Genomic DNA, 18519 nt, shown 5'->3' with positions numbered 1-18519 from the left:
ATTGCTACTTTCCTCCACATTGCTGCCAGTGAGGCAAAGCTTCCTAAGAGCAATAAATTTTTTCCGAGGTGGTTGCTCCACTAATAACATTTTCCAAGAGGGTAGTGAGTCCGTCTTTAACCTCTGTCTGCTGGCATACAGGTTTTGGTAACATTTCCAAAGGTTGCTGATTTAACGGTCTGATTTACAAACAGGTTTGACATCACTTATCCTCTGAAAGTTACGGTTATGGACATGTCAGAATTGCCTAAATCTCTGCTGAGTATTGACTTATTCCTAAAGCTGCTAATTTAGCTGAATTATTTTCCTACTCATGTGCCATATAGAATAGGTGTGGGTGGAGGAATAGTCAGATATTTAATTTAGTCATTTCTTGATATTCCACCTTCCCCACCTCTTCCCAAAATGCACGGATGACCCAGTGCACTATGACTTTTAGGAGACTGGGGGTCAAGTTCCTGCTATATTACATAATTGTTTAGGCAAGTCACTTTAGACTGTTTTTCCTCAGTGTCCCACTTCTGGAATGGGAGTAATTGCACTATTATACCTAAGAGGGGAGTTGTGAGGATAAATGCAGTATATACTGTACTGTGAAGTGCTCAGATACTTTGGTAATTGGGGATCCCTTTAGAGATAGATATTGTCAGACACTACTACCCCTAACATCAATGCACCTGAAAACCGGTCGGCACATACCAGGACACTACTATTAGTACCATAGTCCAGAAGACTTAAATTTCTTCCTGTCTTACAGAAGTGAGTGTGTGTGTGTGTGTGTGTGTGTGTGTGTGTGTGTGTGTGTAAAAATATTATTATTTCAGTAATTCAGAATTAATTAAGGGAATTCAGCCTGCCGTACACAAATTCCTAGGCAGGAGAAGTGGCATGTTTAGAATGTAGGGCTACTTATTTTTAAACAAAATCAGCGTGTTTCTTTTATTTGAGCTACCACCAGCCTGGCTGTACGCGCTAGTGATAACAGAGGGAAATGCAATAACACTTCTGGCAAGCAAGCACATACTATTACTGTATTTTATTGAACACATATGTCTTGCTTTAGACACATCTATCTATCTCGATCTAGTGCCAGATAGATAAATGTGTCTAAAACAAGACATGTTTTCATAGGGGACTTGTTATATAGCTATAAAAACATTAGATATATTGGTTTTGGTGTATTTCTTAAGGACTTCCTCATATAGAGGCTCTGGGGGCTAGTGGGTTGAGTGTCGCATCAGCCTGGGAGTTCTCAAATCACGGAAGTTAGATATATAAAGTATATTAGGTCATCTGGTCCAGCTGCCTGCGTATACAGAATTATTCAATGTTAGAGATTTAACTAATATTTCTTCCAATCTTGTTTTAAATGTACCAAGCAATGGAGTTTCCCTGGGGAGATTATTCCACAGCCTAATAGATCTCACTGTTGGGAAGCTTTTCTTGACACTCTTGTTTAATTTCCTCTTTCTTAATTTCATCTCAGTTCTATTAGCCCCCCTACTCAATGCTAAATAACTCCTCCCTTTGCTCAGTGTTTTCACTTTGTGGACTATTAACATGTCCTGCCTCTGCTGGAGCTTACCCAAGCTTGATATCATCAGTCTTTCTTCATAAGTCAATTCCTCCAAACCCCTTATTTCTATTGTTCTTTTCTGATCTCTCTCCGGTTTGTCTTGTAACTTTCTAGTAATGAAGCAATATTTCTTTGCTCTGTGCAGTGACATGTCTGTAATAAAGCTTCCATCTGGTACAGAGTGAGGTGTCTTACATTAGGCAAAAACAATCAGCTTTTTCCATAGTCACAATCAGGAAAATTCCATTCATTAGTACCTCAGATGGCATGTCTGAGATTTCTGTGTACTATGATAGTCGGGGCTATATTGACGATTGATTTGGAAGGGGGAAGTGTCTTCTAAAATGAGATTTCATGATTTGACAATGTATACAAGAACTTGTGACTTGCTGGGAAGGATCCAAAGATTAATCCATCACATCCTGAATCTTGACCCGAACAGTAGCCCAATACCTGATGCTTCGGTAGGTAAAAAATTTCCATAGCGTGCTTAGCCAGCTGAACAATGCGGTACATAGGGAAGGGTTGTTTCCTGGCCTTTTTGAACAATATTCTCATATCCTGTAACAAGAGATCTTATTAAAGTTGGCATGTCTGCAGTTCATGTTGTCACTGGTGTAAAATCCATTCAGTGTTTATTTTATATAATACCAGACAATGTAACTAATTAGCAACTTTCTTTAAAAGCTCAGACTTTGAAGGACGTTTACTTAAACAGTTGCCAATATTTTTGCAGAGTGCAGGCACTTATTTCTATTTGTATCACATTATGAGACAGGATAAAAATCATAATTTGCTCCCAAACCCATAGTAAACAAAAACAGTCTAGCTTCAAATTGCCACACTCTCCAATAAAAAATGTTGCAGGGAAGGGCATTTGGAGAAAGCCTGGGCAAGATATGATGCCGGTTTTTGATCTGTAGAATCACTCTAAATTCAGGTTTCTCTGTTTCTGTTTTACCACACAGTACGATTTCATGGAGCGTTTGGATGGCAAAGAGAAATGGAGTGTGGTAGAGTCCCCCCGGGAACGTCGAAGTATCCAGACCCTGGTTCAGAATGAAGCTGTGTTTGTTCAATACTTGGATGTGGGTTTATGGCACTTGGCATTTTACAATGATGGCAAGGACAAAGAAGTGGTCTCTTTCAATACAGTTATCTTGGGTATGTATGCCTGCATGCTGAGCATTTTCCCTCTGTTTGCTTATCTTTATTAAGTATGGGAGCCTTCTATCAGCTCTCTCTTTTTGTGCATATTTTTCTATAATCCAATAATATCTGATTTATATTGAGTGTAGGTAGGAAAAGAGGGAAATCTTTCTAGGGTGAGTTGTGGAAGCTTTTGTGCTGCCTATATTGAAGGCCAAAATCTGTGATCCAGTTAATATTTAGCTGTCTTTCAAAAAAATGAATGTACCCAGAGGCTTTACAGTGGACAAATCTTATAACTACAGATATTAATAATAGTGGAGACAGTTCTTCCTGAAAAGCTGATTCAGGTTGGCTGTTTGGAGTAGTGTTGACAACTTTCTAACTGCACAAAACCAACATACTTGCTCCATCTCCTGCCCCAGGACCCCACCTCTTCTCAGAGGCCCTGCATCCAGCTCAGTCCCCATCTCCCTCTCCTCCCCCTCCCCTTCTTCCTCAGGTCACCTCTCCACCACCCCTACCCCCACCTCCCCAGCCCTCACTGACTTTAATTGGGTGAGGCAGGGTATGGGACTGGGATGCAGGAGTGGTGAGGGTTCCAGCTGAGGGGTATGGGTTCCAGGCTCGGGTCATAAATTAGAAGTCCAGGGTTCAGGGGAGGCTGCATGCTGTGGTAGGGGGTTGGAGGAGGGATGAGGTCTCCAACTGGGGATGTGGGCTCTGGATGGAGTCATTTATGAAAGATTTGGGGTACAGGAACAGGCTGTGGGTGGGGCATGGAGTTGGGGTGCAGGAGAGAATTCATGGTGCAAGCTCCAGGTGGCACTTACCTCAGGTTGGGGCACAGGGGTGGTCAGGGAGTTCTGCAGGCTGCTCTTGTCAACATTTGCCGTTGAAACTCCCATTGGCCTTAGTTTCTGGCCAGTGGGACCTGTGCTCCGTACTACTCTTTGGATCTGTGGGCTGTAGCCGACCCCTTTACCAATCACACTAACCTGACTGGTGCAACTAGGTTTAACACCTATAAGCCCTTTTCTTCTGGGGGCCTGTGACCAGCAAAATGATTAAAGTGATTCAAAACAGTTTCTAAAACCCCAAGCAGCATATATGCAGCCAAAGTTATATCACATTCAGAACTAAGGGAGACGCCAATAAAAGCCTATACGCATATCGCCCTTAAGGTAAACCATAATCTTTCCTTGCAAGCTTAAATTCTATTCAGCCTGTTTATCTCCACCTCTGGAGAAGGGTAGAGAGTCTGCTTGCTGCAATTTCTATGCCCTTCGCAGTTTGTGTCTGTCACAGTCTGCCCCAATAGCCATTACTAAAAGCCCACTCATCCCCCTTCCTTCCTGCCTAAGCAAGCTCTTAAAGGTGTTTGTATGCTTTTTAATCATAGGGATAGGCCTACACAAAGAAAACTGTTGCCAGCCTGGTTGGAACCTGGCTGGGACAGTCCCCAAATTAATAGTTTCCTCCATTGTTCCCTTGTAGAGCCATATATTTTTCATTGTTTCATTTCTGTTTGCCTCCCAATAACAGACTTCTTTGACCGATCTCCTCCTAGTCCAGCAAAGTATGTAAACTGAGAGATAATATATGATAGTTATAAAAATAATATGCATAACTCCCGCTTTCTATCTACCGAACACTACCCCAAAAGAAAGAGGATATGAAAGTATGTTAGCCACCCATCACCTCGCCTCCCCTTCCTAAAACATCTGAGAGTGGGCCATCCCCTGAAGACAAGAGGATGGAAGGCAGAGGGCCACCACCCTTTGCCCTGACACTAGAATTATGGGAGAAATTCGAGGCTTTATGAAGAGGGACTCTCAAGGGCAGAGGGGATCCATCTTAGGCAACTGATGAGCACAACCAGGTCGAACAAGTCATTATGAAAAATTGTGTTGAAGTTGGCTGAAGTACTTGGAGAATCTTGCTGAGTGTCGCTGTCACAGCTACACCTGAAACCACAAGTGAGTTTCTCCCCTTTTTAGTGAAACTTTTTCACAGCCTATAGGGTGCTTGTTTCCTCTCTGGTGCTTAAAGAATTAACATGCAGTGTTGCTGGGCCTTGTGAGTCTTTTGTCACCCAATTCGCAGGTCCTGTTCAATTTATAAAGGGATAAATTATAAAATAGTGTGAAATAGGGGACACATTTCTTTGCTTGAAGAATTAGTGCTAAAAACCCAGGTGCACTATGGGCCAGATTCCCCTACCAGTCACCTGATTTTTCCACTGGTATAATCCACCGAATTCATTCAAGTGAGCCCTGATTAATGCTGGTATGAAAGGATAGTCCAGCCTTTAATCTTCAGGCTTAGGAGCAGTTATTTCTGTTAAGCTGCAATGTGAAATATAAATAATGATTTTCCCTTCATAATTCACCAATGTTTTAATAGGTGTCTGTGTGTACGCATGTTTATGCACATGCATGCAGACAATGCACGCATTTAGAGAGAATATTTTCTGCAACATGCAAACCTTGTTGTACAGCTCTGTTAGTGGTTTGGTATACTTCTCCCACCCATCTTGCAAAAGTTCCTCCTTGTGATGTGATAAGCTGCTTGAGAGTTGCCTGGTCTAGACTGCATTTTAGAAGAAAGTCAAAGGTAATAGGCCTAATAGTCAGATAGACATCTTGATAGAGCAATGATAGTAATCAGACTGAAATGCAGAGAAAAGTACAGTGTTTTAACAAGTTCAGAGGTTCTTCCACATATATCTGTTATCAGAACTTTTGCCATCGAGAGGCACTGAGAGAGCTGAAAGCCTCTTTGATATGAAACAAGAGAGAGAATGTCAAGCAAGATGTCAACCACAGACCATACTAAATATATAGTACCTTTGAACTCGGGGAAAGTACTTTCATGTTCTGTGGAGCAAAAGAAATGAATCATTCCATAGTCAAGTGTCCTCTTCAGAAGACAATGAAATGACATTTTCTGAAGTCTCATACATTTTGGTTTTTGTTTTCACCCCTACCAATAATGCTGTCCAGTGACCTAGCTGATGTTTATTGGTTGAGTTTTCTTTTACTTTGTGTTTTATGTATCTGAATTCTTTATTTCAGATTTGTTTTCTATTCAGAATCCTGCAATATAGGCATTAGTCTAGAAAAGAAATGTAGTTTCTCTGTGAACTCTGACTCCAAAAGAATCAGTATGTGACTTTGAGCATGTTAATAGATCTCGCTGTATCGCAAATTTCCTGATCTGTGAAATCAGATCTTTGTCAGTTAGAGTGTGTTGTAATAGTTGTTGAGGACTATTTCAATTCGAAGTGGGAAGGAGAAAAATGAAACTACAAGGTTGTTTTTAAAAACCTAGATCAAAACCATATTTTAAAGTATGGTTTTTCAAATCCAATAATACTGAGCAAACATAAGATTCAGAAATGTTAGGAACTTCTGTTAGGCCAGATCATTCAGCTGGGCTGGCCTCCCATCAGCAAGACCTCTGGGAACAGTTATCACCCAACACAAGACCAGGTGCCACCATATACCCAGCTGAGATGCCTGAGTGTTTTACCTAAGCCACATGGCAAGAGAGGTACCAGTCAATTTCCCAGTTCCCCTGCTTTGCACCTGTCAAGGTTGTTCCTCACTCTGGCACGATGAATGCAGAAGCGGGGGGCCCACAAAAGCAACCCAAAACCTGATCTCTGCAGGTTTTGGCACAAAAACTCCCCCCAAAATCCTAATACCCAGATTTTGGGGAATCTGCTGCCACCATCAAGTGCTTTTGAACCCACAACCAGGGGTGGACACTTGAAACCAACCCCAGAGCACCCCATGCTCTTTTCTCCAAAGAGCTTGAAAAGAAAAGAGAAAATACAAGCTGCAGTCTGTGATTGCTGTCCCCTCATCAGAGGCATGCAGATCCCATAGACAGATTTTCCAGGACACAGAAATGAACCAATACCAGCTTAATTTAAAAAGAAGAAAGAACTTTTATTATTAAAACAATACCACAGTTACAAGCATATTTGGAATGGCTAGATGGTAAGAGCCGCCAATTAATATACTCATGGAGGATTCCCCCATGGGCCAAAACTTAGTTGCAAAAGAGAGGAAAACCCATTTCTAACAGCACAGACATCAGATCCAAAATCCCAAACTAGAAAACAATAAAATCTGACAGATTTATCTAGACTTTACTCTACTTACACATTATGAAGAGTCTTTTTCTTGGAAAGAGACATGTCTTCTGTCTTCCTCAATATCTAGAGAGTAAAACTGGCTCAGAGACAAAGGAGGGAAAACCCCAAAATTCCTTTGTCTCAGTTTGAAATCTCTACCTGCATTTCTATTGGCTGAGCAGATACCTGGCTAGGTACAGGGACATAGTTAACCCTTTAGTCCCCAAGCTGATGGCCAACCCTCATGGTTATGACAGCACCCCTACTGGAGTACAAATCCGGAATTATAGTCTTGCACTGCACGGGGGCATCTATGGTGCAACTTTATTAAATTTGTCTACTTCCCCTCAATGTGGGGAAGATACACAAGAGCCTTTTACCAGAGCTAAGATTTCCAAACACTTCACTCATAGACAGATTTTAAGTGATTATAAATGCCAGTGAACACATCAAAGGAGGTTACTTAGGAGATTGCAAAAAAATGCAATGTCAGTCTCTCATAAACTAGATAGGATTTGAATCATCAATATCTCACCCTGACTGATGATACAAGCAGCCTTTAGCTTCCTTACATAATCAGGGCTTTTTTCTTTCCCGCCTTGTACCATCTTTGCCAGTTCATTTTCTGTTTCTAGGCCTTCTCTTGTAGGGGAGTGAGTCCCAGTTATGATGTCACTTTCCACTTATGTAGCTTTTCCATATGGCAGGAATCCCTTTGTTCCTTCCAAGCCAGGATCCCAGCCCTGGCAGTGGAAAAGTACAGGGACCAACATGGAGCCCAGTATCATGTAATTTGGTCACAAGCCTCTGCATGCTCCTGATCAGTGCTGGCAGCATTGCCCCATGGCTGACTGAAGCATCCAAAGGTGAGTTCTTCCATGGTCTGTTGTCTTCGTTGATAGGCCATTACCACTCTTCCTTCTTCATTGTTGTATCTGAAAGGCTAGTTGTGGTAGTTTCCAACTTCACACAAATCTTTAGTAACAGATACAAGGCAAAACTTTATAACATCGTGTACAATAATAGCACATACAGTCCAACAAGTAATTAATGTTTAGTGGTTAGAGGCTTTTAGAATGATACCTTACAAGGCATACTTTGTACACAACATATCGTAATTATATGACAGTGGTGAATATGGGGATGACAGGGTGTCACAGTTAATATCTGACACTTTGTAAAAGTAACCTGACATTATCAAGTTGAATACAAAACTTATACTGAATGTACATATGACCGTAGCTTTTTACTTCAGTCAAGAAGAAGAACAACTTACAAGTCTTTGATGTCTGTCTTTCAGATTCAGTGCAGGATTGTCCACGTAATTGTCATGGGAATGGCGAGTGTGTATCTGGAGTCTGTCACTGTTTTCCAGGATTCCATGGCGCTGATTGTGCTAAAGGTACCATTAACCCTATGTTAAATATTATTCTACAATGTATGCTAGGCAGCTGTATGGATCTTATGGAGATTCAATAAGTGGATTTTATACATGAACACACACATCTTTATCTTCATTCTGATTGAGCTTTAATGTAGTTGGTCAAATGAAAATAATGCTGCATTCCTCATGATCCTGGCTAAGCTTAGCTAGTTTGTGCCAAGATACATAGGAAAGAAGAATTTACTATAAAGAAATAGCTTTGTTTCCAGTAAAAGCAGCTGAATTACCATCAATGCTTTCTGATAATCATTAATTTATATGTAATAGAAGTCTGAGCATCTTCTTTATGCGTACATTTTATATATTCTTTCTGGGCTAAGCATGTTTCTAATTCATGAAGATTTTATTTTTTAATCTTGTAAACTCCTTTTTAAACTGTAACACTTAAGGCCTTTCAGAGAAAAGAATGAGGACTTACATTCAGGGAAGTATAAAAATAACCCTACCCTCAAGGTGTGTATTAGTGAATTAACACTAGGAGGTCCAGTGTCACAATTTCCAAAACTAACCACTCATGTAAATCACATCCAGAGCTGGCTAATATTGGGGTGTTATGTAATAAATGCTTCTATCCAATTTAGGTTTTTTTTCCGGAGCAATGTTTCTGTTAAACATGTTAAACTACAAAAAATAAAGTTCAACTCAATTCAGGGTCTCAAGGACACAAAAAAAGCCAGAAAATTGAGAGCAAATGAAAATACTCTTGTCTTAGCATAGCAACTGCAATAGAACAATATTGTGCTCTGTAGAGATCACTGAAAGTCACACTTTCGGTACTGTGTGTTTTGTGGGGTTTATTTTTATTTTGAGTTAGGGTTCATTAATGTTTAAAGGAAAAATGCACATTTTGGATACTATTTCTGATTCAGTAATGTGCCCATTTTGTCCTAGAGAAATCAATAAGTGTATTTCATTACTAGCCTTTTTGCTTATTCTTACTGTAGGGAATACCATTCTGACACTATTTATAGATAATTGGCAAGTTTTACAAAGGAGACTACAAGGGTACGTCTAGACTGCAAGCTTCTTTCGAAAGAAGCTTTTTCAAAAGAGCTCTTTCGAAAAAGGCATTCTTCCTCATAATTTGAGGTTTACCAATGTTGAAAAATCCCCTGCGTGCTTTCGATTTAATTTCGAAAGAATGCGATTGCAGTGTGGACTCAGGTGAAGTTTTTTTGAAAGAAGGGCAGTTTTTTTGAAAAAACAATGTAGTCTAGACCTATATATATTCAAAGCATATAGCATTACTGTGTGTTCTGTAAATGTATATTCACACTGGTGTAACTTTTTTGTGATTAATCTGTGAAAAAGTGTGTGTAGTAACTGCATGCTTGGCTGCCACTGTTTGAACATCACTGTGTTGGCCATCTTATGTGTATTCTGTGTTATGCAGTAATAATGCTACATGCACTAAGCCACTTTTTGTGCAGTGTTCTCACATAATTTTCTTTAGGACTGCACTCTGAATTTCTGCCAGAAATCAGTTTATTTAGGCTTCATCAGACTGTGTCATATTTTGGGACACTTGTCAACGATTAGTTCTCTACTGTCTTTTCTGCTCTTGTCTTCTATGTGTTGTGTCTTTCCCCTTTCAAAAGCACAAATGTAGTAGTAAGTTCTGTGAACTTTAATTTCTTTCTCCTTTGTTAATGTTTACAGTTAAACACCATGGACTTTTAGGGGCCTGTAAAAGGGCAAAAATGTGTATTTATGCAAACTTCACATGTACATGTGCAGACACATACAGTTATGTGTACTATGGTACACATGGTACTATGCACATGTGCATTATGAATATCTCATCCACTGAGCATGCTTTTTCATATCTCAATTAATCTTTTGTGGATTTTGTGACCACTCCAGTAGACACTATGTGTGAGTGCCATTTGAGAGGGCAGAAATTAAATGTAGGGTTCTGTGTATAGATAAATTTAAAATAATAATATAATATAATAATAATATACAAAAGTAAATAAATTTTAGGAAGGTAGACTTACACTATCAGTTGTGTTTGTAGATTTTTTTTCGAATTGATTTTAATTTCTGAATTTCCTAACACCACACAGCACCATACAATTCAATGTCTCTGGTTGTCCATAGAAATTGATAAGAGTCATGGCCAGCATAGATAAAGAATGAATTAGAGGGTTCCTGGAACCGCTGATAGATTCAGGGCCTGTGCACAGAACCTAACCCCACTTAGGGGTTTGCAAGAGATGTTACTGCCCAGCAGTGCCTGCACACCCCTTATGTGCCATGGAAAGGATTATTATGCAATCCCCACGTAGTCTGTGGTGGAAAGCCACAAGGAGGGGGGCTTGGTGAGGGACTACAGATATACCTTTGTGTGGATCCAGTGGTTCCAGTACTGCGAACGACTTCCAGGTAAGTACTGGAGCTGCTATCACAAGCCATAGCCCCTGGAATATTAGCCCTGGCCCTGAATTAGAGTGAAAATGGCTCTTACTTACCCAACACTCAGGCTTCATGTGGGTGGACTGGGTTTTACCCATAGTGGAGAAAACTAATACCATTATGGATCCAATCCTGACATTTATGCTCAGTCTTCCTTTGGGCAAAAGTCCCTTTAAAATCAAGGGGAGTTTAGCCTGACTAAGGCTGTCATTTACCATATGAAAAATGAACATTTTGCATGCAACTCTCAAGTGATTGAAGCACTACAGAGAGGTAAAAGCTTTTAACTCCAAGGATAATTCAGTGGGTGTCTGTCTTCAAAAAATATATTTGCTTTAAACCAGTGCAGAAGCGGCCCTAAACTGAACTGCATTGCAGGTAACATTGTAAGTGTAAATATCTTCACAGGTGTTAGCCATAAAAGTGCCCAATAACAGAGACGGCCTATCTCCTAGAACTGGAAGAGACCTTGAAAGGTCATTGAGTCCAGTCTCCTGCCTTCATAGTAGGACCAAGTACCATCCCTGATGAATTTTTGCCCCCAAATGACCTCCATAGGAATTGAACCCCAACCCTGGGTTTAGCAGGCCAATGCTTAAACCACTGAGCTATCCCTCCCCCACTTAAATAGCTCCAAGGAGAAATTAGGGGAATAAGCAGTTTGAAGAGCCATGATTATGTTACTTTGACACCGTTACATTTATTTTTTGTGTCCAGTTGTATTTTTTCATAATTTCCATGAAGACCCTTGGGAGGTACTAAATGCATCTTCCTCACCTTGACAGACCTTAATACTTTTTGTTGTTCTTGATGCCTCACATTGGTTTAGCTGCTTTAAATTGGCCAATGTCCCTTGCCAAGTCATTATGCGGGCATGATTCCTACTACCTTGCTTTTTGAGGTTTGCAGTATTTGTTGCTGAAATAACCGACCGATCTGAGGTATCATAGCAGTGTGTCAAACTAACTGTAATTTATTTTGCTTTCATTTCTGTTTTGAAGAGCATTCAAATTCTGCCCACCCAGGAAAAAGGGGCATCCAAAACCATCATTGCATTGTTTTGCAAATGTGCTGGTACTCACACCGCTTTGAATTTTACCTTCTAAGGTGAACTTAGAGGTTGCATTATGAAATGGGTTAGCTAAGCTCAAAAGGTGAAATTCTGCCCAGAGTTATGCTGAATGCAACATCACATGGAATTCAAATATCGCAGTGATGAGCATGGTATAAACATCTACATCAAAGGTTGCCAACCAGTAGATCGTGATCTACCAGTAGGTCTTGGAACCTCTGAGGAAGCTATCAAGTGCTGGCACTTCAGTTGTCCCTCCACCCACTGTCATGCTGCTTCTGCCCTCTGCCTTGGAGCTGCCCCTCTGGGAACCTCCAGCTTGCTGTGCAGGGTGTGGGAAGGAGAAGCAGGGATGCTGATGTCAGGGGTCCCTCCTCCCCCTACTCCTGTACCCTATCTCCACACAGAGAGAAGGGGATGGAGGGAGCTTGGCAATGCAAATGTCTGTCACTCTCACACCCTGTGTGTTTCTCTGTTATTCTCACAAACACACACTGTCATTCCCTCTCATCTCCTGTCCCAACACATATGTGGGTTGTTGTTGTTACACTTTGCTTGCTGAAAAAGAAGTGTTATTTTTGGTTTTGACTTGTCTGTGCATTTCATAATTTTCATTTCTCTCTTACGCTTTGAGTAGTGATTCTAAAATGCCTAACCAGTCGTGGCTGGAGTAATTGCTGCTCCTGGAAAGCCAGAGTAGGGGGTCTCCACATGCTGTCCTTGCCTGCAGACACCAATCCAACAGCTCCCATTGATCAATAATGGGGAGCCGTGACCAGTAGAAGCTGTGGGCTGAGTGCCTGTAGATGAGGGGCAGCACGTGGCACCATGGAACCATTGTTGTACATGCTAGCTGCTTTCAGGAGCGGTGCAGGGCCAGGGCAGGAATAAGCCTGCCTTAACCCCACTGCTCCACCACCTGGAAGCCATCTCATTTAAATGGCACCCAGCCAGAGCCTGCTTCCTGAACCCCTGTCCCAGCCCTGAATCCCCTCCTGCACACAGCTTCCTGCCCCAGACGTGAGTTCTCCTGCACTCAAACTCCTTCCCAGAGCTTGCACCCTGAAGTCCCTCCTAAACCCCAGTTCCCTATCCTGGACGAAGCCCGGAGCCCCTCCCATACCTCAAACCCCTTGGCCCAAGACCAGAACCTGTACCCCAACCCCGAACCCTAGCCTGGTGAAAGTGAGTGAGGATGGAGGACGAAGGGTGGTGGCATGAGCAGAGTGAGGACTCGGAGAAGGGGTGGAGCAGGGGCAGGGCCTCAAAGAAGGGGCAGGAAGGATGTGGGATAAGGGTATTTGGGTTTGAGGTAAATCTTACATTGCGCTTAAACTGAAAAAGTGATCTTGTGGTTAAAAAGGTTGGAGACCAATGATCTACATAAATGCAAGGATGCATAGTTTGACCTGAACTGTGAGTTCAGATAGTCCTTGGCCCTGCCATGAGAGTAGGGGACTGGATTCGATGACCTCTCAAGGTCCCTTCCAGTTCTAGTGTTCTATGATTCAATGAGAGTTAATGACTGGCATTCTTGATTTGAGAATCAACTAGTGATAGCTCCTGACAGTGGTCTTTAACTTGGCATTTAGCAGATAAAGTTAATTGATTGTGCGATATTTTAAGCAATTTATATTAATATCTTGATCTAAAATGTGTGTGTGGGGGGGGTTAATCAGCAATGCGTAGCATTTTTCATCAATTGCTTCTCCTATCTGGCTGTAATAGATCTCAGTTATTTATTCTCAGCTTTTTCCGACTCTTCTTGTGTGGCTTTTTCATTATTTTATCTTCATTCTGTTTGTTTTTGGCTTGCTGGCAAAGGACGGCACCATTTTAATAAGTATAAATACAAGGGTAGGTTTTTTTTAAATATCTTTTTTCATTTCAAGTTCTTCATTTGATTATGTTTAAAATAAATTTTAATATAATTATTAAGTTCATATAAATTTGCAGCATATTTATTTTTAAAGCATTTGGTATTTCTAATGGCTGCCTTTAATAAGATGGACGCTCTCATCATTATCACTCCTTCTATACTGCATGTGTGTTTTTAACCTGCTGTATAAATACATAACAGGTTGGATGCTAAATTATTATGGTAAAATACAGAAAATGACAACTCCTGCTGCCTATGGTTGTCATTAAAGAAAAACAAAAGTAATATTAGAAAACATAAGCTATTTTAATCAGAGGCTGGTGAAACTATTTTGGCACTCTCTGAACCTGGGGTTATGCAGAGAATTGTAGTCAGAGCAGGGATTCTCCTTTGTGCAAATAACAAGACCCTGTGCCAGCAAGTAGGTTGCCTGGCCTTGTCTTCCAAATCTAACACCCAGAATGCACCCATTGAAAATAAACAGGCAGAGAAGGGATGGCAGAGTGAAGTACTTAATAGTGAAAGGGCAGCTTGCTGATTTATTGATTATTCACTTCATTTCTGCACCATATATCAGACAGGGACCATCTCTTTTAACTATGGTGATGATTGAGTGCTCTCCTGCCTATTCTAATGAGGAGCCCTTCTTAACCTTTTCATTGTATAGGACTAATGGAAAAGATACTTGTCTTCTTAATTTGGTCTGAAATTATAAGATGTGAATATAGAACAGGTGCATCAAAGGTCTTAGCATATTTAGGGGGAGTGGATAGGGGTGTGACAGAATAGCCTTGGCCTCTTACTTGTCTGATGCTCCATTAGTCTGTTCTCAGTCAGTGAGGGAGAATGTTCAGTCCGTGGATAATGCTGTCTGGTGTGGTGTTCAGCTGAATCACTTCAGACTGACACATGGGTACAACAGACGTCAGAGAAGAAAATGAGGGGTGCCCAAGAGTGAAATGCAGTTTGAGGGATCAGCAGAGCTAGAAAAGGAACGAAGCCAGAAGGGAAGGAAAGCAGCCAAGACGGTGGAAGGAGAATCGAGTGGCAAGAGGGAAGAAGGAGAAAGGAGAGTCACCAAAGTTTACAGCTCACAGCTCAAGAAGTTTTTCAGCATGGGAATGTATGTGTCAGATCTGTACTCTTTCCTTTTAAAATGCTGTCCTCGTGATTTGCAGCCAACACATCCCATCAACTACGGCAATGGGCTGATAATATTTAGCTTCCTTCCAACCATCTCTTCTTATGTCTGTCTTTGGGTATCTCCTTCTGGATCCACTGCAATAACAGTTACAATGCATGTCTTTCATTCCCTGCTTTTTGACCTCACTGTGAATTTATGTAGCCTCCAAACTCATACCAAGATAAAATTGGCTAATTTTTGTCAATGGTCTGAAGTTTTATTCTGTTTGAATCAACAATTGGTGATGAGTGCATTATAAATTTCCAAACCTGTATCAGCCTGATCCCATATTTTGTCATCTTATTGTCTGCATTCCTGGCATGCAAAGATCTCCAAGTTCAAAGCTAGCTTGTTGATTTTACTGAGAGTTTTCACTTCCATTGAGTTTCTTTAAGTGCTGCTTGCCCTTAAAAGTTACATAATTTACATCATTAAAATGTATTTTGCTTCATTCAACATTCCAGATAAAACTGCAGAACAAATAAACTGACTTGCAGCCCAGTTTTAGAGTTATGGATGGTGATTGGCATCTGTCAGCTGTTACGTGAACTTTGTGAAATGAGTTGACGGCCTTAATCCCATTCCTAATGGAGAGGTTTCCCCACCATAAAATCCAGCATCATGACTGTCAATCTAAACAGATTCCAGGAACTAAACTCATTCTTAGGACTCTAAAACAGGGCTATGGCACGGCTAGTCAGTAGCAGAGCTAAGAAACAGAACCCAGGAGTTCTGGCTTTCCATTCTTAGATCTCACCCTAGATTTTCCTGGAGTCTAAAGGTTAAAATGGTAGCCTAGAAAGTCAGGACTTCTGAGGACATCTATCTACAGGTCTACTAGGGTATGTCTACATAGCAGTCTTATTTCAGAATATACTACATGCAGTTATTTCAACATAATGTCAAAATAATGTTGAGCTGGAGAAATTCTTTCTCCGACTCCTGTAACCCTCATTTTACAAGGAGTAAGGGAAGTCAGAGGAAGAGTGCTCTTCCTCGGACTTCCTGCTGTGTAGACATCACCAAAAGCTAAAATAAGCTATTTTGACTTAAACTATGCAATTGACATAGCTCAAGTTGTGTAGTTTATTTCGGCTTTAGCCCTGCTGTGTAGGCTTATCCCTGTTGACTCCATGTGTGACTCTGCATTTCAGGTTACTACTGTTTAAGAATACATTGCTACCTCTGCAGTGTCTCACAGTGCCATTGTGAGCATTTATTAATATTTGGAAGGCATATCATATATGGGGAGAATGTATTGTGTTGACACAGGTGCACAGATTATGTTGTAGCCTATGCAAAAAAAAATACCTTTAAGAAGCCTCCCATACCTGCCTTGCTAGAAATTATATTTTTGGAAAGGGATAATTGCCAGCTTCCAAATGAGGCCCAGCAACTCCTTGTAGCCCTTTGAGGGTCTGTGATAACAGACTCTAAAATAACTACAATTTAGGCATATAAAATCTATTTTAGATAATCGTTTTTAGAGGTTTCTATGACCTTCCTTGAATTCTGAGTTGGACTCAGGGTAATAAAGTCACTAGCTATACAGGCAGAGGAAATTACTTTTTTAAGCTTTCTGAAGCTTTTCTGAACTATTTTTTTCTCTAAGCTGGTATATACATAATACACAAGGGTGTGGAATATGATTTATTAGCATTCCTTTTGGGTGACCTTTGATCATTTTCTCAGGGCTTCATCATCCATCCAAACTCGTGCCAATATATCACACCACACAATCACATATTCCATATGCGTCATCTAGTACGTGCATGGTGATTTCCAAGATTGACGGTGGGTATATTCCCTTTCCCAAAGACCTGACAGTCTAAGACAGAGAAGTACACATAATGGGGGCAAGTTTGTTGTTGAAGAGAGCAGAGTACTGAAATAAGAGGAATAAAGAAGGAATCGGAAGCTTAGAATGAAGGTACATATCAGGCAAGAAGTTTGGATCTGCAGACTCAAAGCTAAGAGTGAAGGAGATAGTAGGGTGAGAGGATAGAAAGGACTGACTGGGGAAATTATAGCAAAGATGCAAATTGGCATCATTATACATAGAATTATATGCTAGTATTATATCCTGTAGTTCAGTGTCTCTCATGTTGTCCATCTTGCCAGAGGACTCTGGTAGGTGAAAAGTAATGAGATATGATCCCATGATAACCTAAGTCTGCAGTCCAAGGAATACATCTGCTTCTGTATTTCCTCAATAGCGAGGCATCTTACTTTCGGTTAGAGATTAAGGCCAAAGAAATTGCAACTGAACTATGTTGTTTCAAGTTGATTCCTCCAACGTGAGACTGAGGTACATTGGCTGGAGAGTGTCAAGAAGCTTGTGCTGCTGCTGTCTAGGCTTGAAAGCTTCTAGAAGCACTGGTAAAAATGTCCTCAGTAGCAGCTTTTCCATGGACAGCATTGTAATAAGATTTTCAGACTTACGAAAAGGTGAGCAAGGCACACACTTATTTGTTCTTTATGAGTTTGCTCCAAAGCCCAGTTAGTCAACAAGGTTTCCTAGTGTCTTCAGTGTGCTTTGTCTCAGGCCTTACTCCCTTTCCTACATGCTTCTTTGTGTGCACGTGGAAGCTAAAATTAATGTCAATGGATCCCCTGTGGTTAAGAGCTTTGGTAAAGTCTCCAATGCAATGAGAAGTGAGCATCCAATGTTTTGAAATACTTGGGATTTTCTAGACCATATCAGCCCCTTTTTTATGAGTTAAGATATTTTCCAGTATTATGTACAGGCAGTCCCCGGGTTACATGGATCCGACTTACATCGGATCCCTACTTACAAACGGGGTGAGGCAATCCCGCACTAGCTGCTTCCCCCCAGCAGACCAAGGAGACACGAAGCTAGCGCCCCCCACAGCAGACCAGAGAGACGCGGAGCGGCTTTTCTCAGCAGACACCTCAGCTTGAGAATAAAGGACTGAGGGAAGTGAGGTGTGGGAGAATAAAACTGAGCTCTGGAGAAATGTTTGGGTAGAGTTTCCCCTACAATATGTACCAGTTCCGACTTACATACAAATTCAACTTAAGAACAAACCTACAGTCCCTATCTTATACGTAACCCGGGGACTGCCTGTACTTCCAGTTAAAGCATAAGAATCACTGTGCTGCAAGATCTATGCTTTGCAAGGCTATGACCTAAATTCTTTGAATTAATGTAACTTAAATGTGGTTTATTTTGCGTTTATTTGTCTTTACTTGCCTAGTGGTGTTACAATCTGCATTTTGTTTTCTTTTCAAGTTACATTGTCTCCATAGATTTGCACTAGTATTTTTTGTTCCATTTTGTTTTGAATCTTTCTCTTTGGCCTTGTTTATGGTGTCATCTTGTAAACTTTGTGATGATGATGTCACTGAAGCATATGGTGAAGTAGCTTTCGTTGTTGCTAATCAAGCAATGGAAATTATGTTGCTGTTCCAGCTCCCTATATTTGTTATAGCTAAGTCATAGAGGCAGGCCTGAACCAGATATGAATGTCCCTGATCTTTAGAGTTGTTCAAATCAGAATCTGAATCTAGACTTGACTCTTAAACACCAAGAGTGTGTCTAGACTGGCAAGATTTTGTGCAAAAACTTGCCAGCTGTCTACACTGGCCGCTTGAATTTGCGCAAGAGCACTGCCGTTCTAATGTAAGAATTCAGTG

The 18519-nt window shown here is 40.9% G+C and overlaps 1 protein-coding gene across 5 annotated transcripts in view; it reads left to right on the top strand.

Annotated features, from left to right (window-relative positions):
* The window catches only part of TENM2 (teneurin transmembrane protein 2), a 1107817-nt gene that overhangs the window by 943978 nt on the left and 145320 nt on the right, over positions 1 to 18519 (top strand). For all 5 annotated transcript variants that reach the window (XM_075900181.1, XM_075900179.1, XM_075900180.1 and 2 more), the window contains 2 exons: positions 2545 to 2740; positions 8170 to 8271. In XM_075900181.1, the coding sequence (XP_075756296.1) occupies positions 2545 to 2740; positions 8170 to 8271 (298 nt within the window). The remainder of the gene's footprint in view (positions 1 to 2544; positions 2741 to 8169; positions 8272 to 18519) is intronic.

Source organism: Pelodiscus sinensis, chromosome 17 (genome assembly GCF_049634645.1).
Source record: "Pelodiscus sinensis isolate JC-2024 chromosome 17, ASM4963464v1, whole genome shotgun sequence".
Classification (NCBI taxonomy): domain Eukaryota; kingdom Metazoa; phylum Chordata; order Testudines; family Trionychidae; genus Pelodiscus; species Pelodiscus sinensis.
The sequence above is the reverse complement of the archived record's forward strand: the minus strand, read 5'-3'. Positions and strand labels throughout refer to the sequence as shown.